This window comes from Camelus ferus, chromosome 12, assembly GCF_009834535.1.
Source record: "Camelus ferus isolate YT-003-E chromosome 12, BCGSAC_Cfer_1.0, whole genome shotgun sequence".
Lineage (NCBI taxonomy): Eukaryota > Metazoa > Chordata > Mammalia > Artiodactyla > Camelidae > Camelus > Camelus ferus.
The window spans coordinates 33701924-33725321 of NC_045707.1; the positions used below are offsets into that span (position 1 = coordinate 33701924).

Genomic DNA, 23398 nt, shown 5'->3' on the forward strand with positions numbered 1-23398 from the left:
CCCAAGGCTGAGGGACCTGGCGTGGGGCTCAGAACTCTCACTGCTGTGGAAGAGCCTCTGCACTATAATTATTCTCCAGTTTGTGGGTTGCCCACCCGGGTGTATGGGATTTGATTATATCGTGAGTCTGCCCCTCCTACAGGTCTTGTGATTCCTTCTTTATGTCTTTAGTTGTAGAAAATCTTTTCTCATAGGTTCCAGTCTTGTTCATTGATGGCTGTGCAGATAGTTATGATTTCGGTGTGCTTGTGAGAGGAGGTTAGCTCAGGGTCTTTCTACTCCACCACCTTCCAAACCTACTCGGTACTTTTATTAAATTTATTCCTAAAGATTTTACTTCTGATCCTATGAGAATATAATTATTTTTGGTTCATTGATATAGAATAGAAATACAGTTGGTTTTGGTATATTAATCTTGTATCTTACGACCTTGCTAAACTCATTTACTAGTTTCAATAGGTTTTTTAGTGGATTCCTTAAGATTGTATGTATACAAGATTATGTCATCTGCAAATAGTTTACTTCTGCCTCTCCAGTCTAGATGCCTTTTGTTTCATTCTCTTGTCACACTTCCCTGGCTAGACCCTCTAGTACACTGTTAAACAGAAGTGGCAAGAATGGACATCCTGTCTTGTTCCTGTGAATTTGCAAGGCCATTTTAAAAATAAAAATGTTGGGACCATAGGTGTAGTTTTACAGATAGCATGATTAAAATTTCTACATGTTAACAGTTTATGATGTTACAGAGTACATATAATGTTCTGAAGGCAGATGTGATCCTTGCGTTCAGATCAAGCTTTGTCACCTGAAGTAAATGTACATTAGTCTTGGAGGTGTTCTGTTTGCAGGCTGTTCTGGCACTTTGCATGTGTCACATCTGGCCTCGTGACAGTCGTGGAGTGTAGATACGACCTTCAGTACTTCAGGTGAGGAAACTGACTCACAGTAAGTACATTTCATACTGCCAGTGTGAGTACCAGCGCTGGAATTCAAATCCAGATCCAATTTCAAAACCGGTGTTCTTCCTACTTTCATGTTGCTTTTCAAGTTTATAGAGAAACTTTCACCCTTTGAAAAATTATGTAACCATAAGTATTGTGTACAGCTCAGTCCAGAAACACACACACAAAACCTGTCTTTTTTTTTTTTTTTGGCTTTTTATAATCACTGTTTATTCCATTTGGTAGAGGGTTTTTTTTTCCATACAAATATTTGCAACAATTTTGAATTCCCCAAAACCATACATAGACGATAAATACCATGCTATTAAAGTATTAAATTTGTACAAAAATACTTTACAGTTTAATACTTGTTTGTTACAAATAAAAATACATATTTAAGTGACTCATGACCTTTTTTATCTTAACATGATTCTGCTTTATACTTTCTTGCCCTGGCGGTTCTGAGATATGATTGAAATAATATATTCCTTTGCACAAAAAAGAAAGGTGAACTTTTTCCTTAAACAAAGGACACAGTGTTCAAATGCTTTTACCTAAGCGGTTGTTTGAATTATTAACCAAAATAAATGTTTGGAAAATAATTGTTTCAATATGGAGATTCTACAGTCAATATACAGATCTATTTTTTATATTCACCAAATAACAGTTATTAGTGTAACTATTCAAAATATCTGAACAAATGAAAACAGTTGCTGACAAACAGTAAAAGCAACTGTCACAATTTATTGCTTTGAGGGATGGTAATAATTGGCAATGCATTTTGTGAAAAATGTATTTACAATTTCAGTAAGTGGCATGGCTCAGAACAAAAGATAGTCCAGTGTCATTACTTTTAAGTACATGTGCTGTACACCCGTCAGTGTAACCAGTTTTCCAAACATGTCAAGCAGTATGAGTTTGATTTGCCTCCCATTAAGAGAAACCTCATGTTTATAGACTCTTCATTCTCTGTCAGATTCTTAGTTTTCAATTTTAAAAATAAGATAATATAACTAATTCTGTGTTACTAAACACCCTAATTCATTATCAGATTTTTTTTTTAGCTATGAAAAGTGTGTCCTTAAAAAAGAAAAACAGGTCACAAGACATATCCTGTTTGATAATTCGTTGCATAGGGAAGTAGCATACATCTTAGTTAAAATCATTCCTATACTTGGGCAAACATTTACCACCACCTATTATGGTCTCCTACGTGCATCGTTGCTGAAACATGGTAAGATAACTCAGTGTTATGCCTGTTCCCCTCCCATAGCAGCAGCCTCAGCAGTTCACCAGCCTAGATCCCCTGGTAGAGCCAGCTTCATGAACAGCCTTGTTGGTTAAGTTCTTACATTGACTTCGTAGTAAGAAACTGATTTCAAAGTGATTTAAGGAAATTACCATAGAGAATACTTTCAAAGAGACACTTCTCTTTTTAAAAAGGAACAGGAAGATGAACTTGTAAAAAAAAAAAAAAATTTCCTCCAATGTTGTGGAGAGGGGTGACCTGCCTGTTTTTCTTGTTCTCTACCCCTTGGGCTTGGCAGGGAATGGCCTGTCATAGACCATAGTGATCACCAACAGAGAAACCGCTTCAACTTGAAAAGGGACGTGAACATGAGCCATGAGAGATTTAAAAGACCCCTGTGCTTGCAGTTAATGCTGTGTGATTATCTGTGCTTCAAACGTCACAGAAATCTTAAAGGGATTTTTTTTTAGCACCATGTAGATAGTCTTGTCCCGCTTTAAAAAAAGCGTTGCTATAATGTATTAGTGGGCTCTCGTATCTCCAAATTACCACCATGACTAGGCTGTTGGAAGAAAGCACTGTTCTGTTCCCCCCATTCTCCTCCAGGCAGAGTCTGCTCTATGGACTTCTGTGGAGCCAGTGGGTTCCTACTGATTACCAGGTCCAGCTTGTTACCGGATTCTGCTATGAGCGGCACGACGAGGCAGCAGTCGAAGTCTCTCGTTCGGACATGATTCACCTTAAAGGTAAAGAAGCGCCGTTTTGAATGATTGTTACAGACATAAGGTAATTCCCCAAACCCAGAGTAACATCTCAGACATGACGGGTTGCTTAGAGTCTTGAAAGTATGTAAACGAGCAGCCTGTAAAGAGAGGCCTGTCCTTGCCGTGGCCACATTAGAACGTGGGTGTCAGCTGGCTGACTCTGCTACTAAACCGTGAGGCCCTTGAAAGCAGGGAACAGGGACACATCCCAACATCCCCACGCCGAGCAGACCGCCTCTCTCGCGGCAGGTGCTCCAAGTGCCGAGCAGTCCCTCCAGCTTACAGATGAGGAAAGGGAGGCACAGAGGCTCACCTTGGATCAGCTGCAGGAAAGCGGGCCAGCCAGGATGTGACCTCAGGCGGTCTGGCTGACCCCACAGCCCGTGCTCTTGACCACGATCCTCAACTGCTGCTCACTCGTCGGCCCACCCCCTCCTTCAGCTTGCACCTGCGCCCTTCTTTTACTTCTCCTTATTCTTCACCAACAAGTTTTTAAAAACCATCTACATGCTGCTTCCAGTCCTTGACTTTCTGCTGTTTCCTGCATCTTCTCATGTCTGGGACCTGACCCTTAGGCTATGCAAATGGCCCCAAGTGTCCAAGACAGGAAGGGTGTCTCAAGTTCTCTCCCCTTTGGCCTTCGGCCACTCTTGACGCCTCCTCACCCTTAAACCTTCCTTGGCTCTTATGACGCCACTTTGGTTGACCCTCTGACCATTTTAGCTGCTCGCTTTCAGTCCTTTCCCGCCTTGACCTCTTCGTATCCTTTCAATTTTGTTTATCTTAGAATTCTATTTTTAGTTCTCTTCTTTTTATTTTTTTAAACTATAAATCCACCATAGGCAACTTTATCCAAACCCATGCCTGCAGGATCCCAAGTCTTTAGCTCTGGCTCTAACCTCTCTCCTGAGCGACAGATGCAAACTGCCTCGCAGACTGCTCCAGCAGGATGCGCCGAAGGCATTAAAGACTCTGCTCTGGTGCAGGTGTCTTACCTTCCCTCTCTGTTCTCCTTCCTGTGAGCTTCCCCTTCTTCACCCTTCCCTAGTCACCTATGAGATTATTGTATTACCATTCTGCATTACAAAGTGTGTCATCCTGCTTAAGAAATTAATATACCTCCAGAAAAAAGGTCGAAGAGCTTTATCTTTGCCCTCAAGACCCTTCACAATCTAGGTCCAGTCTACTTTTTTAAGCCTCATCTTCCAGGAAAGTAGGTATAGCTCCAATTTATAGAAAAAGAGGACACTTAGGTCAACTTTTGCATAGTTACTTATTAAGCAAAAATTAGAGTATCTCTGGAAAATAAAAGTGTCCCATACTCTTAGGACAAGATTAACTGTTCAACTGCCATGATAAAAAGGATCGCCAGAATTGGTTTTAAAACTAACGGATCAATGACAGCTTGCTTTGGTGAACACATGTCTAAAAGCCAACCAAGCAGTGTGGCCTCCTGCTTTGAAAGTTAGTTGTTTGGGGACAGAGTCATTCTGGTTGAACACACTTTTCCAGACTTGATGTCAACCCTCTTCTCTTCCTGCTAAATGCTCCTAAAACTGCACAGGAGAGAGGAATTTGCTTTGCCCAATGAAACTATACCTGACCACAATGGGACTCCATGAAGTAAACAAGGGTCAGCTTTTGGGTTTTAGATACAGTGTGAGATACTGAGATATAAAACCCTGTGTAATGGGAAATGGGGGAATTAAGTGCTAGCCCTGTTCTCGAGCAGTTTATAACTTGCTGGAGGATATATACAGGGAAACAGGAAGTTTCAGTAACTGGTGAATTCTACCAAAGTTGGGCCTCTAATCTAGTCTTGAGGCAAAGGAGGCTGGGTGGGCACTGTTGGGCCCACTGACAGCCTTCAAGTCCCATTCCTGGGCTCTCAGATGTCTGCCTGCTTTCCCTCAACAGAAAGTACATTCTTTACTGGATATGTTCCCCTAACAAATTAATAACCCTAGGTAATGCCTCATCTCACAATAGCTCTGGCAGGCTTGTTTCAGTCCACCTCATCAGTCATGAACCCCACCGCCCTTCGCGGACCCTAAACCTCTTATCTCGCCTGCAACCAGAGACTTGTGAATGAAAAATACTGCAAACCCTATCAGTAAACAAAGAATACTGAAACCATCAAGTCGTCAGTGGCTGCAACCCCCACCCCCCCCAGTGAAGACGAGTCTGCAGCCCAGCCTCTACAGCCACTCACAGTGGTGCCCTCTGAGGGGACTCAGAATAAGAAAGGACAGGATGCGGCCCTAGATAGCGAGGTGCTTGTCAAAGGAATGAATTCAATGAGCCCAAATGTTTGCTTCCTCCCAGACATAGAAGAGTGCTAAAGTCTTTAACTTGAGATGCCTGGTTTAATTTCCACTGACCTTTGTTGTAAAGCTCCTGTATATCCTGGCTCCTCCCCTACCTCTTCGCAGCAGTCCCTCAGAGTGATCTGGGAGGCTGTCATCCCAGGCTCAAAGCGGTTCCAGTCTTCAGAAATATCCACTGAATAAAACGTAACTCTCAACTTATAGGCCGTGCATTTATGTCAGTTGACAGTTTTGGCGACCACTATGAAGGGACCCAGAGCAGACTTCTCTCCTTCACCTGAATTCGACAAGGATCCGGAGCCTCGGTACCAGCAGAGGCCTCTTGGGCCCACCTGACACCTCGGAGAGTCCAGAGGAATTTGGGTGAGTCTCTCCTGGTTCTAGGACCTGTTACTGGTTGGTGATCCTGAGTTTCATTCTGTGGTGTTACACTCCTCTCTGGGGGAGTACGTTATCCTTGAAACTTTCAGTTTCAAGAAGAGGTACCTGGGTTACCCTCAGCGAAAGCCACTGGGAAGAGTTTTGCTCAGTTTAGACACAGGGCGGGTTATCCTCAGTAAAAGCTACTGGGAAGATTTCACTCAGTTGAGACACTGGTTTTATCCTCAGTTGAAAGACTGGGAAGACTGTTCAGTTAAGAGAACACTGAGTAGGCTTGGACTGGGTAATTAGGGGGAGAACTGATCTGTCATTTTTCCTTGAGTTGGCCACCTTAATAGAGTTTGTCAGAATAAACTGAAATCTCACGAGAGCCATTCGGCTCCCTCCTCCTGGCCAGCACCGGCTTTCTCGGGTGACTGAGAAACACGGAGGCAGAGATCTCATGCCGTGCAGCGTCCCTGTAGGGAAAGCCACTAGCAATTTTATTCTGACAAACTGACCTTAAATGGGGACTAGATCTTTCAAAACAAGACAAGGGAACGACAGACTGCCAGCCTCCAACTAACACCCCGGCCAGGTTTATGTACGTACAAAACTTTAATTGAGAATTAAAGAAAATCCCACCCTGAAAATAACTGAGCCAGGGCTGCTTTATTGCTTAGGGAACTTGGATTTCTCCTCCTGTGTTCTTGAAACATAAATGTTGTATCTTTCTTGGGCACTTTATGTGTTTGTGTTTATGCAGGTGTTTAAAAACCTTGGTCTTTGCCATCCAAAAGGTAGAAGTAACTAACACGCACGCACACAATTTTTTTTTAATAAGAAAAAATAATAAGGGACTTATCCCAAATGGGTTAAGTATTTTTCAGATGGTTATTTAAAATGGGATAAATGAAATGGACATTTATGGATTAAACAAGTCAGCTCTATTTACCTAAGTTTAAAATATATATATTTATAGGGCTGGAAAAAAACCCCAGATACTTGATCAACTATTAGGGAAATAAGTAGACCAATTAATCAAATTTAAAGACTGACAAGGGCCTAAGTCCTTTGGCGCAAACTCATCTGGGGATCCCAGAGAATTTTTATATAAAATTAGATAAAATGGACAAGAGATAAAAAAGGCTTCTAGGACTCCTAAAAACAAGACTTACTGATTAAGCCTAATGAAAATATTAAAGGTATGCATTGATAATATTGAGATAAAAGTTTTTAAAAATTGGTATATTTAAGTGGACTTTATATAAGCCTCTTTTGCTTAATTATGTTGTGGGATAGACATGGTTCAGTGGGGACTGCTTCCCCTGCTTGGTATTGTAAGACTGGGTACATAAATCTGCCCCTCAGGAAACATGAATTAAACGTACTAGAGGAAACCAGTAGTTACCTGAGCCAGACAATATAAAGTAAAACTAAAAACTAATGTCCAGGGGCTAATAAAAATAGTAATAGAGATTTACCCTGGGTTTAACTTGGAACTGAAGGAAGAGAGACCTTATTAAATGCCTTATTAAGCAAGCCTTTGAAGACATGATAAAGTAAACCTTGAAGTTTTAAAACATGGAACTCTTTGTTTGGAGGTCTTCTCACTGACACTGGGAAACTAATTTAGGAGGGGAAATTGCCCCTGGACCTGGGTGACAGACCAGTTCTTGGGGGAACTGGAAGCAACTGTCTTTGTCTTGCAGATCAGATCTGTAAATACGACAAACAGTGACCTGAGACAGAGCCTAATTAGCTCAATGAGGTAAAGCTTAAGGCCAGGGACATTTTTGGCACTTTAGAGCTCAGGACTCTAACAGGTCCTTCAGACTTTGTCAAGGATAAATACAAACCTTGAAAGTCTTTTCTGTAAGTAGTAAGCCTTAGTGATTTGAACAAGCAAATTCCAACTGTTATTTATAAGCAGTAGGTATTGTTTATATTGTAATACCTAACTCAAAACTAAGTTTTAAAGTGAAGCTATGAGATCTCTAGTTTTGTCTGTTTATAAGTCTGTACACATTATCGATGTGAGACGTCTCTACTGCTAAAAAAAAAATACCAAAAATTAAGTTTATAAAAGAGCTTTGACTGACTTAAGTAAATGCTTACAAATTAACTATTTCTGAAATAAAAACTGGCCAACTTGATTTTCAGGTTCACGTGGACTGGGAGATATTCAGTATTAAGTTAATACCTGGTATTAAGTTTACGTTTGTTCTAATTAATATAGATGTCTTCAGTCATCAATATTGAGTATAATATCTTTACTGTACCTAGGTTTAATGAAAGTCAAATAAGATCTTGTTTGATCTGTTGCAGATTTATCAAAAGAATAATAGTAATTTGATGTGATAAAATTCTTAAACGAAACATAAATGAGGTAAGAGCTTTTGGGTAAATAGTTTAAAAATAAGTATATTTTAGAAATGTATGCTTAAGATAATCTCTACAAGTATTTGGCATCTTAAAATTCTAATGTGCTAAATTAAGTTAAGTGATGGGAGTTTATAAAATCGCTATGCCATTTTCAGATAAAATAAGATTGAAAAATGACTTGCTGAACATTGACTTCCTCTTACAGAGAAACTAAAGGTGTTTAGAAATATTAATAAATGTTTGGTGCCACCCTGAAATATTCTCTACTATTAAGGGAAACATCTCAGTATGCTAGGAAAGATGAGTGTGTAAAAGAAGGTATGAAGAATAGAATTATATTTTGTTAATGGAAAAATAGTGACTGTCCTGAAGCTGGTTACTTCTGAATGGAAGAGAAAATAAGGGACAAAATAATATGAGTATAGAAAGTTGTGAAGGCTTGGGGAAGACAGAGCCTGATAAAAAGAGTTTTGTACATGGTCGGGATTGGCTAAGTTCAGAATAAATTTAGTCAAAGTAAATGAATCTTAGAAGTAAGCTGGTACAAGACTAGATCTGGTTGTCTCTGTTAAGAGGACAAAGTTTTCTTAAAATGTTAATCCAGCCTTTAGTAACAGATTGTAAAGTTTCTTTTACCCCTGAAGTGATCTGTTCTGCATTTACCTTTTAAATATCTTCTTATTAACGAGTAAGTACTGTTTCACAGTGACCTGTGCTTTTATCTGACCAAGTATTTTAAAACTTTTTAACAAGCTTCCCAAATATCAAATTTTAATCAGAATTCTTTTGACCTCCACCTAAATCTGGAATGCCTCAGAGGGCCCCTGAAACATCCCAAAGAGAGGTTTTTAAACTAGTAAGTTTCATTTGGAATGTTAAGTTACATGGGAAGTATTGTCAAATAAATAAATCTTCTTAGGTTATATGGTATGAGAAAATGTTATTAAGAAAGATATTATAGAAATCATGTAAAATCCCTAAAAATCTGATAATGTCTGAAATGTTACCAGTCATAATTCTGGTTATTGTGACCAGGTTTCTTTATCGATTACGGTGTAACTAGGTGTTTAACCAGGCTTTAAACCTTTTGTCACTTATGGACATTTTATTCTGATGCCTTTGGAAAATGCTTTCTCAAGGAGATTTGCTGTTTTCTGGTAAGTTTCAGATTATAGCACTGAACTGGGTGAGAATTTTAAGTCTGATGGAGACTCTTATTTCATAAAACTTAACAGCAAAAAAAGGATTAGTTACATTAAACTGATTAAACTGATAAATATGGTTATAATTTATTTTGTCTGAAATATTACTGGCTTTTAATCTGTTTCCCAGATAAAAAGAAACCCTTCTCCTTAAGCTAATTATGACTCAGCAATTTGATAAATTATACCTATGTAAGCAGACTTGGAACAGTTATCTTTTCTCTCTGATCCCTCCAGAGACTGGAAACTCTTAGGTCCCCAGTGGCTCTATCAGATAATAGGAAGATCATCTCCTAACAGATACAGGAATCTCAAGGTATTTTATGGAACTTGAAAAGAAAAGAATTCACCTAAATCTAAATCTGTACGGCAAAATCTGTGACAAGCCCATAACGTGGTTTTCCTGGCCTTAGAAGACCTTATTAAAATTTCAGCTTGAGACTCCTTATAAAAAGTTCCAGCACAGCCAATTTAAAAGAGCCTATATGATCAAATAATCAGACTTAACTTGCAGACAAGTTAATCTTGATTTGGCTATATTTGATAAAATGAGGGTAACCTTAGAAAAAGATATTTCAGTGGATATTAAATTCTAGTTTTGTTAATTGAGGTCTGTATTTACTACGACTGACCAGATCATTCCTTGCTGTTATGTTACATTGCTGCAAAGTTTAATTAAATTATTAAAGGGACACTAGGTTTGTTTCTGAAGCTCAGTAATCCATCCTTGGATGAAGATCAGATGCCCCATGATCTACAACCAGGGGATTATACATACGGGAACAGACATGACTTAAAGAACTATCTCTAACCTGGATGGAAGGGCCCTTTATCAGGTACTCTTAACTAGACCATGCACAGCAAAAGCTAAAGAAAATTGACTTTTGGATTAATTTCCAGTTAGAAAGAGCCCCTTCACTGGACTGGCCTATAGAGGACTGCTCACCTTGAAACAATGCTCAAATGGAGAAGAAGCTACCAGACCAGGATTAGAAGAAGACGACATATGAGGTAGACAGCTGACCCAAGACACCGGACCAGGCCTGTGTACCAATTACTTTGATAATTGCTCATACCTTTGCTTATGAACTAATCCAATTGTTAGGTTTATGGTCAGTTACCTATATCTAGCACTTCTGTGTTACCTTGGTGGGTTTCCCTACTCCAAGGCTCTAACTAGATAGCCCTCAGGAAATTAATTCTGGGAAAAAAAAAATTATAGTTCTATTTAGGCCGCTGTTGACATTACAAGGTGAGAGCCCTCACCTGGCCAATTACTAATACCTGCTCTGAGGCTGGCCATAAATACAAACTTTCTTATAAGGTCACTCAAGCTCAATCAAGCCAACAGCAGAGTTTCAGCCAAAGAATATAACCTCCCTCAATTACGGAAACGACTTACATGGTTAACACCAGGTTATGGACGTTTAAGTTTAAAGGCTCTCTTACGTTGGAAAAAAATTAAACTATACTAAAGATAACCAGCCTAATAACACTAGGAAATTTGGCTGGGAGTCTCATGAATAATGCCGGTATAACGTCTTCCTTGAAGATAAGGATTGGTACAGAACAGACCTGGGGGTCAGATGACCTGGGAATACACTGAGCTGCACCTAATGGAAGTTTTCAGCTTAAATTACTTATGACCTTACTAATACTGCTAACTATATTTGAATTTTGCCGGTTTTACAAAATTGTTGCTTCTTGCATTATCAACAGTGTGACTGAGCCTCTGATAAAATAATGACTAGGGAACTTGAAACAGTAGACCAGCTACATACTTCTGTATGAGACCAGTGATTGTAATGGTGCAACTCTAGATATGGGAAGAAGCAACAAGAGGGAATATTTTCCTGGATCAGGATACATTAGTGATTAGTAATCAACAGGGCCTGATCCCTGTTGCCACTCATAATTGTTACGTCAACAGAATCTTCCTCCTGATCTAGGAATGAGTTTTCCTAGCACCATAGGACAAAACTGGTCATGAAATGTCTCCCAAAATTACTGGTCGAATTTAGGACGAAGGGGGAGCACTGTAAACCAAAAATACTGCAAACTCTTATCAGTAAACAAAGAATACTGAAACCATCAAGCCATCAGCGGCTGCCGCCACCCCCCAGTGAAGACAATCCTGCAGCCCAGCCTCTGCAGCCACTCACAATGGTGCCCTCTGAGGGGACTCAGAATAAGAAAGGACAGGATACAGGCCCTAGATAGATAGCTGCTTGTCAAAGGAATGAGTTCAGTGAACCCAAATGTTTGCTTCCTCCCATACACAGAGAAAGAGCTAAATTCTTTAACTTGAGATGCCTGATTTTCTTTAGTTAACAACTAATCTTTTAATGTTCCACCAACCTGGTCTTTGTAGTAAAGCTCCTGTATATCCTGGCTCCTCCCCTGCCTCTTTGGAGCAGCCCCTCAGAGCGATCTGGGAGGCTGTCATCCCGGGCTCAAAGGGGTTCAAGTCCTCAGAAATGTCCGCCGAGTAAAACATAACTCTCAGCCTCCAGGTTGTGCATTTATTTCAGTCAACAGCTTAGTCAGGTGGACCTTATATAGACCTCTTTTGCTTAATTATGTTGTGGGATAGATAAATTTCAGTGGGGACTGCTTCCCCTGCTTGGTATTATAGGACTGGGCACATAAATCTGCCCCTCAAGAAATATGAATTAAACGTACTAAAGAAAATTAATAGGGTTACCTGAGCCGTACAATATAAAGTACAACTAAAAGCTAATATTCAGGGGCTAATAAAAATAATGGAGATTTACTCTAGGTTTAACTTGTAACCCAAGAAAGAGAGCCCTTGTTAAATGCCTTATGCAAGCCTTTGAAGACATGATAAAGTAAACACTAATGTTTTAAAACCTGGAACTCTTTGTTTGGAAGTTTCACTGATACAAAAAAGCAAATTAAGGGGATACAGTTGGACTTAGGTGACAGACCAGTTCTTTGGTGAACTAAATGCAACTGTCTTTGTCTTACAAATCAGAAATGTAAATACGACATTGACCTGAGACTGAACCTAATTAGATCAACAGAGTAAAACTTAAGGCCAAGGAAATTTTTGGCATTTGGAGCTCAGAACTCTGAGGGTTCCTTCAGACTTTCTCAAGGACAAATACAAACCTTCAAAGTCTTTTCCATAAATAGTAAGCCTTAGTGATTTGAACAAGCAAATTCAACTTATTCCAACTATTATTTATAAGCAATAAATTTATATTGTAATACCTAACTCATAACTAAGTTTTAAAGTGAAGCTATGAGGTCTCTAGTTTTGTCTGTTTATAAGTCTGTGTACACATTATAAGTATAAGATGTCTCTACTGCTAAAAAAAAATCAATTAAATTTATAAGAGAGTTCTATTTAATTGACTTAAAAGTAAGAGCTTACAAATTAAATATTTCTAAAATAAAAACTGGCCAAATTGACTTTCAGGTTCACGTGAACTGGGAAATATTCAATATTAAGTTTAATACCTGGTATTAAGTTTAGATTAAGTTTCTTGATCTAATTAGAGCCATCAATATTAAGTATAATACCTTTACTGTACCTAGGTTTAATGAAAGTCAAATCTGCAGCAGATATAATAACAGTAATTTGGTATGATACAATTCTTATAAGTACATTAAATACAAATGAGATAAGAGCTTTTGGGCAAATGCTTTAATTATATTTTAGGAAGGTATGCTTAAAATAATCTCTGCAAATATTTGGTATCATAAAATTCTAGAGTTGTGCTAAATTAAATGATGGGAGTTTATTAAATAACTAGGTCATTCCCAAATAAAGTAAGATATTAAAACATTACTTACTAAACATCGGCTTGCCTTTACAAAGAAGCTAAAGGTATTTGGTCCTATTGATAAATATGTTTGGTGCCACCCTAAGAGATTTTCTATAAGGAAGCACATGATTTTATAAATTATTTATTGGCTACAGAACGCTAAGAAAGAAGACAATTCGTAATTGCTTATATCCTCGTTTTCACAGGAAATCAAGGATTTTAAGAGTTAAATGTTCTAATTTAGATATGTAAAGCTACTATAAAAAATTAAATATTTTGGCATACAGTAGAAAACCTGTTTTCAACAAAAGAAGGTATAAAAGATAAGACTGCATTTTGCTACTTAGAGTTGGTAGTTTCTAGATGGGAGAATTAAGCGATAAAATAATATGGATACAGAAAGTGATAGACTTGAGAAGGAATCCTAAAAGAGTTTTTTGTTAAAAACTGGTACGAGACTGGGTTTTAATTCTATATGTTACGAACAGTTTCTTAGAGTGCTACTTTTGGTACCAGATTGTGTGAGTGTGCTGCAAGTTATTTCTGTCTCTAGAACCACTGTCACTTCCGTAGAGTAGGCACTGTTTCACAGTGACCTATGGTTTTCTCTCACCACGTGTTTTCAAGCTTTAACAAGCTTTCCCAAATACCAAATTCTAAGGTTCTTTTGGCCTCCAGCTAACTTTGGGGTGCTTCAGAGGGCCCCTGAAACATCCCACAGAGATCTTAAACTAGCTAGACATATTTGGTATGTTAAGTTACTTAAAAAAATTGTCAAGTAACTGGAGATAAAACTTAGTCACTAAGTTAAAACCTTTTAGCTCCACAATATAACCTAATACAGTTATTTTAAAATTTGTATAAAATTCCTAGGAATCTAATAATCAGTATCAGTCATAATGCTAATTATTATCTTAAAATGTTGTATGTCAAAAATATCCAAGTTGCTTGTTAACTGCAGTATAATCAAATCTTTAACCTTGACATTTTAAGTCATTATATAAACATTTATATAAACAGTCATTGTTTTACTCTGATGCTTTTATAAAATGAAGATCCTCAGGAAGATTCATAAACAAGGGACTTTTAAAAAAGTTCCTGATAACTTTTAGATCATACCAGTGAGCTGGTAAATTATAAAACTCTAATGGAAACCTGATGACTTTATCCAGATAAATTAATTACATGGAACTAAGTGAACTGATAAATATGATTGATAAGCTTATGATTTTTGAGAAACATACTGGCCTTTATTCTCCAGGAAAACCTTTACTCTTACTCAGTGACCTACAACAAGTTGGTGAAGTATGCCTTTGTAAACAAGGATGAAGCATTCGTCTTTTTCTCTCCAATCTCCAGCTGGCTCCCCTGTGGATTTGAGGGTTACTGCAACCAGATTACAACTAGTTATACTGATCATTGTTGTAATTTGTTCTTTGTTTCTAAATTGTTATGCTCTGTATGAATTTATTAATACTCCTAACTGTATTACTTACTCTATTTTATAAGATTGTCATCTCTCACATTTCCCAATGTATAACTAGGCCTCAGACAAGATGGCCAAACATCTTGGAAAAACAGATCACAGTATAACCCTGTATAAAATAATTGTAATTAGTGTGATTCTAGGTATGGGATTGAGCAACAAGGGGAAACATTTCCTGGATCATAACAGACTGGTGAGACAGGCGATCCAGACAATTTTTGAGTGTCAACAGGGCCTGGCCCAACAACTAGCACTTTGAGTGGCATGTCACCACAGTCTCTGCCTGACCTAGGAATGAGCCTTCCTAGCGCCCAGGGGCAAAATTGGTCACGAAATGTCTCCCAAAATATTGGTCGAATTTAGGGCCAAGGGGGAGCAACCCTATCAGTAAACAAAGAATGCTGAAACCATCAAGTCCTCAGCGGCTGCCGCCACCCCCCAGGAAGACAAGCCTGCAGCCCGGCCACTGCAGCCGCTCACAGTGGTGCCCTCTGAGGGGACTCAGAATAAGAAAGGACAGAATACTGGCCCTGGATAGCGAGGTGCTTGTCAAAGGAATAAATTCAATGAACCCAAATGTTTGCTTCCTCCCAGACATGGAAAAGTGCTAAATCTTTTAACTTGAGATGCCTGGTTTTCTTTAGTTAACAAGTAATCTTTTAACCTCCACTGACCTGGTCTTTGTTGTAAAGCTCCTGTATATCCTGGCTCCTCCCCTGCCTCTTCGCAGCAGTCCCTCAGAGCGATCTGAGAGGCTGTCATCCCGGGCTCGAAGCGGTTCCAGTCCTCAGAAATGTCCACCGAATAAAATAACTCTCAACTTTTAGGTTGTGCATTTATTTCAGTCGACAGACTTGTGCCCAAGCCGATCAGGCACCTTGGGGCTTGACCTTATAAATAAAACACCCTAACACCTGGCCCTCGGTGCTCACACAGCTACCCCTGGCCTGTGTGGCCCACTGCTGTCTGTGGCAGCGTAACTGTTAACCTTTCCCCTCGTCCCTTGCCCTGGCACTCACACAGCCATCTCCCATCGGTGTGGCCTGCTACTGTCTATGGCAGCATACCCTAATAAACCCTTCTATTCTTACACTTAGTCTCTGGTAAATTCTTTGTCAGACCCACATCTGTGGGTGGCCCCGCTGTGTCCCACAACAGGCACTGGTTGAATAAGACTGAAGAGTTAATTAAAATTCCACCTGAGGTCTTACCTGTAAGAGCCTGTCATAGGGCTTTAAGCCACCAAGATCTCCTGGCCCAGCTGGGCGAATGTTTTTGACGTAGACTCCTTTCTCCAGCAGGCCGTCTGCTACACTGAACCCGAAGTCCTCCATGTCAGAGCCCTTGTACAAGGTCACCTGGAAAGTGAAAAAAGTGGGAAAGGGACATTTAAGTACTTTGAGGACTTTTGCTTTTGGAGCTTTTCAAACTGATTTCAGTAACAATGGATTTGCAATGTATTAGGCAGCTCCTCCCATCCCTGAAGCTTTTTCCATTCTCTAAACATCCTTGGAATTTATAAAATCCAACCCAGAACTGGAAAAGGAGAAGAAGAAATGCTGGGGAGTTCTGGTCTTTTTAATATTTTTTAAATTGCAGTCATCAGGTATATATAGGTGAGAATTTCCCCAGGGCATGCTGACTTCTCCTGAAGCAACCCAAAGGTTTTGGGAGGAGACCGGGTTGGCCCTTTGCAGCTGCCAGATGTCAGAACTCAGCCAAAGGCCTTTCCTTCCTGCCACTGTGCCCGGTGCTGTGCTGGGAACAGCGCTCAGTAGATCTTCTGCCTCTGAGCAAGTGGCAGGAAGTCCCCAGTGCTTCAGTACTGTGGACAAGATGGGACTTAAGAGTTCTGAAAGCGTTCCTGTAAGGAACACCCAGCTCTGGGGCCTGGCTTGAGTGTCTCTCTCAGTCCTTGTCCTGGGTTTGGTTTAGCAACTCAAGGCATTCACCCTTCTCACCTATGAGCCTGGGGTGGCCCTCTGTGCGAGGCCAGTACTGCCAGCTAAAGCTTCTCCCAACCACCGTTCCTCCACCTGACCATCTGCAAGTGTTAGTCTGAGGTGTATACATTTATCAAGTCATTCATATGTTCGTCAAATGTGTACTGCGTCCCTCCATGTTCTAAGCATAGTTCCAGGTGCTGGGAAACAGCAGTGAATGAGAGAAGACCCTGCCTTCCAGCGGCAAACGCATTTAATACGTAATGTTCACTGCGACCCATGGCGCTGGATGCCAGGCAACGTACTCAGTGCATCACACTCACTTAACACTTTAAAGTGACTGCTGTTTTTAGGAAAAGAAAGTAAAGAAATAATCCCTTTAAAAGTTGCATCCAAAAGAATAAAATACTTAGGGATAAATCTGACCAAGGAGTTGAAAGACATGGAGAACTACAAAACATTGATTAAGGAAATTAAAGAGGACTTAAAGAAATGGAAAGATATCCCATGCTCACAATAGCCAAGACATGGAAACAGCCTATATGTCCATCGACAGAGGACTGGATAAAGATGTGGTATATTTATACAATGGAATATTATTCAGCCATAAAAACTGACAATATAATGCCATTTGCAGCAACATGGATGTTCCTGGAGAATGTCATTCTAAGTGAAATAAACCAGAAAGAAAGAAGAATACCGTATGAGGTCGCTCATATGCAGAATCTTTAAAACAAACAAAAAACCAACAGAAACAGACTCATAGACATAGAATACAAACTTGTGGTTGCCAGGTGGACGTGGGGTGGGAAGGGACAGACTGGGATTTCAAAATGTAGAATAGATATAAACAAGATTGTACTGTGTAGCACAGGGAAATATATACAGGATCTTGTGGTAGTTCACAGCGAAAGAGAATGTGACAATGAATGTATGTATGTTCGTGTATAACTGAAAAATTGTGCTTTACACTGGAATTTGACACAACATTGTGAAATGACTATAACTCAGTAAAAAAATGTTAAACTTAAAAAAAAAGATATCCCATGCTCTCGGATTGGAAGAATCAATATAGTTAAAATGGCCATACTGCTGAAGGCAATCTACAGATTTAATGTGATCCCTATCAAATTACTCAGGACATTTTTCACAGAACTAGAACAAACCTAAAATTTATATGGAATCACAAAAGACTGAGAATTGCCAAAGCAATATTGAAGAAAAAGAGGAGGAATAATCCTCCCAGACTTAATATAATACCACAGAGCTACAGTCATCAAAACAGAATGTTACTGGCATAAAAACAGACATATGGATCAATGGAACAGAATAGAGAGCCCAGAAATAAGTCCACAGACCTCTGGTCAATCTTCAACAAAGGAGGCAAGAATGGAGAAAAGACAAGTCTCTTCAGCAAGTGGTGTTGGAAAAATGGGACAGCAGCATGTAAATCAATGAATTTAGAACACTCCCTCACTCCATACAGAAAAATAGACTCAAAATGGCTTAAAGACTTAACTATAAGATAAGACACGATAAATCTAGAAGAAAACATAGGGGAAACATTCTCTGACATAAATCTTAGAAATGTCCTTCTAGGGCAGTCTACCCAGGCAATAGAAATAAGAGCAAAAATAAACAGATGGGACCTAACTAAACAAGCTTTTGCACAGCAAAGGAAACCATAAGCAAAACAAAACAACATACAGAATGGGAGAAAATATTTGCAAATGATGCAAACAACCCAATCCAAAAATGGGCAGAGGACCTAAACAAGCAGTTCTCCAATGAAGATATACAAATGGCCAATAGGCACATGAAAAATGCTCAATATCACTAATTATCAGAGAAATGCAAATCAAAACTTCAGTGAGGTATCACCTCCCACCAGTCAGAATGGCCATCATTCAAAAGTCTACAAACAATAAATGCTGGAGAGAGTGTGGAGAAAAGGGAACCCTCCTACACTGCTGGTGGGAGTGTAGTTTGGTGCAGCCATTAAGGAAAACAGCATGGAGATTCCTCAAAAAACTAAAAATAGATTAACCATATGATACAGCAATCCCACTTCTGGGTATATATCCAGAAGGAACTCTTAGTCGAAAAGATACATGCACCCCAATGTTCATAGCAGCACTATTTACAATAGCCAAGACATGGAAGCAACCTAAATGCCCATTGACAGATGACTGGATAAAGTAGTTGTGGTATATTTATACAAGGGAATACTACTCAGCCATAAAAAAGAATAAAAGAATACCATTAGCAGCAATATGGATGGACCTGGAGATCATCATTCTAAGTGAAGTAAGCCAGAAAAAGAAAAATACCATATGCTATCACCTATATGTGGAATTTAGCAACAACAACAACAAAGGACACTATGAACTCATCTACAAAGCAGAAACAGACTTACAGAGACAGTAAACAATCTAATGGTCACCAGGGACAGTGGGTGGGGAGGAATCAATTTGGGAGTTTCAGATTTACAAATGTTAGCCACTATATATAAAAATCGATTTTAAAAAAAGTTTCTTCAGTATAGCACAGGGAACTATGTTTGATACCTTGTAATAACCTTTAATGAAAAAGAGTATGAAAACAAATATATGTATGTACATGCATGACTGGGACATTGTGCTGTACACCAGAAGCTGACACATTGTAATTGACTGTACTTCAGTTAAAAAAATAAAGGCTCAGACTTTAGCCCCCCATCCCCTAGGAAAAAAAAAAAAAAGTGACTGCTATTTTTACTAAGGTTTACCAGATGCCCTCCGCAGAAACTGTTGCACACATCAAGCAATGATTTGGGTTTGCTTTTTAACTAATTGTTTTAAAATGTATATTAAAAATTTTTTGAATAAAATTTTTTATATATTTCATTTTTTTATCACAAACAATATATGAATACATTCTCATAAAAGAGTCGAAGAATTCAGAGCTATACAGGGCAAAATGTGAAGATTAAAACCTTCTAACAGGTTTATTTTTTTATACCTAATTGTTTTACTTCAGAGAAGTATGGAATATTGAAGGAAATACAAAAGTGGTCATTTGTGGATTTTTATTTCACTGGACCGAGAACTAAAATACCAAGCTGGCTGGGTCAATCCTAATCACCAGGCAGCCCTAGTGGTTACTGCCATATTATAGGTGAGGAAATTCAGTTTTATAAAGGTGAAGTAACTCGGCCAAGGTCTCAAAGGTAGTGAATGGTAGGGCTATGTCTGTCCGACTCCAGGCACTTAACCATCATACTCTTCTGCCACTCAAAATGCCTTATTTCATAGCCTAAGATGTACTTTTTTTCATACTTTAAATTCTCTGAAATCAGACTTTTATAGTCAATTGCATCTTCAATCCTATGAAAGAGGGTGCATCAACATTCTCACCCCTACCTGCCTCTTTCCCACAGTACACTTTAGAAGGGACAGAATTTTGTTACATATTTGCTTTGAGAAAAAACAAAATGTGTCTTGCCAATTAAAGAGTGATCCTGACCAGAAGCATCGACACCTCTGAGGAGCGTCTGAAGATACGAATCTCAGACCCTGCTCCCAGTTGGCACCTGCCCGTTTCTCTGCACACTTAAGTTTGCCCTACATGGTACTTCACTCACCAGAGGGGCTAGTGCGTGTTCTGGAGAAGGAGGTGAGGGAACTCCAGCTTAGTGAGATGATGCTTTTTGCAAGCCCACTCTATTATCAGAGTGTGTCTGCGAATGCACGTGCGTGCGTGTTTGGACACGTGCGCAGTGGACCCTATGGTGTGCCACAGGCACTGTCTGAAGGACTGAGGGTATATAGCAAGTGAAAAAAACAAGACACAGCTATAAACAACACAGCTGTCACGCGTTCACAGTCCAGTGAAGATACCTGACTTAATCATCATCATCACCCTGCCAGATGGGCCAGAATCACAATTTTAAGTGAGGTAGTGTATATAAAGTTTTAAAATCTGAAATGACCTGGTATCTGTAGAGGTGAGACCGGAAGGAAAGGGGCAGAGCGTGAACGCAGGTAAATGAAGGGGGCACAACTGCTGGGATGACAGAGACCAGCTGAAACCAAGGCGGCCTTGAGAACAGTCGAGCCATTGACCTTCAGCTCATTCCACCTTCACTGTAATACTAAAAACCCCTCCCCCCTACACCACGACTGTTCCCAAATGGACCATGAAAGGCCATAGCTTGATGGGCAGATGGAGATTATGCCTTTGAGGTCCCTCACAGAAGGGATGAAAAGGTATGTTAAGCCCGTTAATGATGACAAAGTCTGAGAAGGAAGATGAAAAGGATGAGGATCCAGCGCTCTTCCAGGGCCTCCTGGCGGAAGCCTTTAGTGTACTAGTACCGATCTCAACACCCGCAAAGGGCGAGTACCAGTAAGCACCAATCTTACCGCTCAGTCTGCACCAGACATTGGGGGAAAGTTACCAAAAGCAGCTGTGGGGCCCCAAGCCCTCACGGATCAGCTCATATACTTGGCCACTGGAGAATTTAACAACCGAGATAGGGTTGAGAAGGCAGAAAGGATTCAGGGACAACACCGAAAGGTACAGATACTGGCGGCAGCCCTACCCCCTGCACCACCTCAGGGTTACGCCCCCTTGTGAAATCCCATGGTGAGGGCAGCTTCTAGAAAATCTGGATCAGAGCCACTGCCCCACTGAGAAGGGACCCATTTTAAATGCAGCCAGGAGGGCCACTGGAAGGACGAATAGCCCCTGTATGGGAAAAGTCCACCAGGACCTGCCCCGTATGCAAAGGGCCACTGGAAGTGGGATGGTCCCCAGTCCTGAAGGGGACTTGGGGCTCCCAAACCAATGACAGCTCAGAGGACCAAAGACTGACAGTCCAGGGAGCCTCCCTGGCTCCCAGAAGACACCTGGTGCTTTTCTTGAAGGAACCTCAGGTAACCCTTGATGTGGCAGGTTGGGAAGTTATTTATTTTTTTTATTAGATACTGGGGCCACCTACTCTGTGCTGATTTCCCTGGACCCTTGTCCTCCCAACCCTGTATAATAACGGGGATCAATGGACAGTCCAAAACCACGCAGTTCACTGCCTATCTCAGCTGCTTCTAGGAAGTTTCACCTTTACACACCAATGCCTGCCCATGAATGAATGCCCTGTCCCCTTGTTGGGAAGGGGTTTGCTCACTGAATTCCAGACAGTAGTTCAATTTGGAGACGCCCTCGGAGAAGCCATGCATTAGGAGAAACAATTGCTCTTGGCCTTGGGAGCCTGCCTCAACCTCAAGTAAGAGGGGTGTCTCCGTCCCACTCCATATTGTTTCTCACGTAAACCTCTCTGTCTGGGACACTGAGGTTCTGGGTGGAGCTGCTAATGTGCCCTCAGCTCAGATTTCATTGAAACCCAATGCTGATTACCTATAGAAAAGACAGTATTCCTGGAGGCCCAAGGCCAAATGAGGCATCCAAACTTTAATAGCTACGTTCTTAAAATACGGGCTGTTACAACCCTGCCAATCTCCATTTAATACCCCCATTCTGCCCATAAAAAAGCAAAGTGGAGAATACAGGTTTGTTCAGGATCTGAGGGTAGTTAATGAGGCAGTGGCTCCAGTTCACACGATAGTCCTTAATCCATAACCATACCGACCCAGTACATGCAAATGCATTCCAGAAAATGCATGCTGTTTTACAGTGCTGAGCCTAAAGGACGCCTTCTGTTGCATTCTCCTGCACCCAGACTCTGAATATCTGCCTTGGAGTGGACAGATCCAGACACTCGTAACAGTTCCCAGCTAACCTGGACAGTGTTGTTCCAAGGCCCGCACCTGTTTGGGAACGCATTAGCAAAGGAATGAAGAGAAGCGCAGTTGTGGGTGGGACCCTCCTACACTACATGCACGATCTCCTCATTTCCAGTCCCACTAGGGAGGACCCAGATAAAAATACCATTCAGGTCCTCAGCTTCCTAGGGGACTGAGTGTACTGAGTCTCTCTACACAAGGCCCAGATTTCTACCCAACAGGTAAAGGACCTGGGATATGTGCTCATCTCTGAGACAAGGACTGTAGTCCAGGACCAAAGAGAAGCAATCAGAACCCTTCAACAACCTTCTCCCCCAGTTTCCAGGCTGAGCAGCAACCGAGGGCCTTTCTGGGGATGGCAGGATTTTGCAGGATCTGGATACCTGGATTTGGGCTCATAGCAAGTCCTTTCTATGAGGACCTAAAAGGAGGTGACCATGAACCCCTCAACGGGGATGGAAACTGCCAACAGGACTTCCTAGCTCTAAAACAAAAATTAGGGACTGCCCTGCATTGGGTCTCCTGAACTTAGAAAAGCCTTTACCCTCTATATAGCCAAGAGACAAGGGGTAGCCCTGGGGGTTTTCATCCGAAAACCCAGGGACCTCTGTAGACCAATAGCTCGTTTCTCAAAACAGGTTGCTCAGGTGGCCACTGGATGGCCAGGCTGTCTTAGGGCAGTGGCCACCACTGCTCTACTAGAAGAGGCCCATAAGTTCACCCTGGGACAGTCACTGGAAGTCCTAAACTCCTCCCCAGGTACAAGGAGTCCTAGAAGCAAAAGGACACCGATGGCTGACAGGTGGACAACTGGCTAAACACCAAGCCCTCCTGCTAGGCACCCCAGGCGTAACTCTCCAGGTCTGTCAGTCCTGAACCCAGCTCCTCTAACGCCGCACCGCCATCCCACGGGTCCCTTGCTCACTCCCGTGTGGAGACAACTGACAAGTTTAGCCCTAGGCCTGACCTCAAGGATGACCCCTGACCAATCCCGAAGCAGAACGGTTTACTGATGGAAGCAGATTCATACCCAAAGGGGTGAGAAAGAAAGGCCGGCTACACCACAGTCAGCCGCAGACAGTCGAGTCTGGAGCTCTGCCCTCTCACACTCCCGCCGAGTGGATTGCCTTGCCCAGAGCACAGCAGCTGAGAAAGGGATGCGAATATGAA

At 40.8% G+C, this 23398-nt stretch overlaps 1 protein-coding gene and 1 long non-coding RNA gene across 8 annotated transcripts in view; one reads left to right on the forward strand and one right to left on the reverse strand.

Annotated features, from left to right (window-relative positions):
• Positions 1-1137: 1137 nt before the first annotated feature.
• Positions 1138-23398, reverse strand: part of GRIP1 (glutamate receptor interacting protein 1) — a 614867-nt gene continuing 592606 nt past the window's right edge. Inside the window, 2 exon segments of the mRNA XM_032493355.1 lie at positions 1138-2929; positions 15717-15863. Of these exon segments, the coding sequence (XP_032349246.1) occupies positions 2702-2929; positions 15717-15863 (375 nt within the window). The 3' untranslated portion in view covers positions 1138-2701.
• Positions 2799-15240, forward strand: LOC116667663. 7 transcript variants are annotated; one of them, XR_004324619.1, is made up of 6 exons: positions 2799-2936; positions 5504-5644; positions 7970-8030; positions 9466-9544; positions 10129-10239; positions 14281-15240. It is a non-coding gene; the product is annotated as an uncharacterized LOC116667663 (long non-coding RNA). The 7 variants fall into 7 exon arrangements; XR_004324617.1 differs by having other exon boundaries at positions 9466-10239; XR_004324615.1 differs by lacking the exon at positions 9466-9544.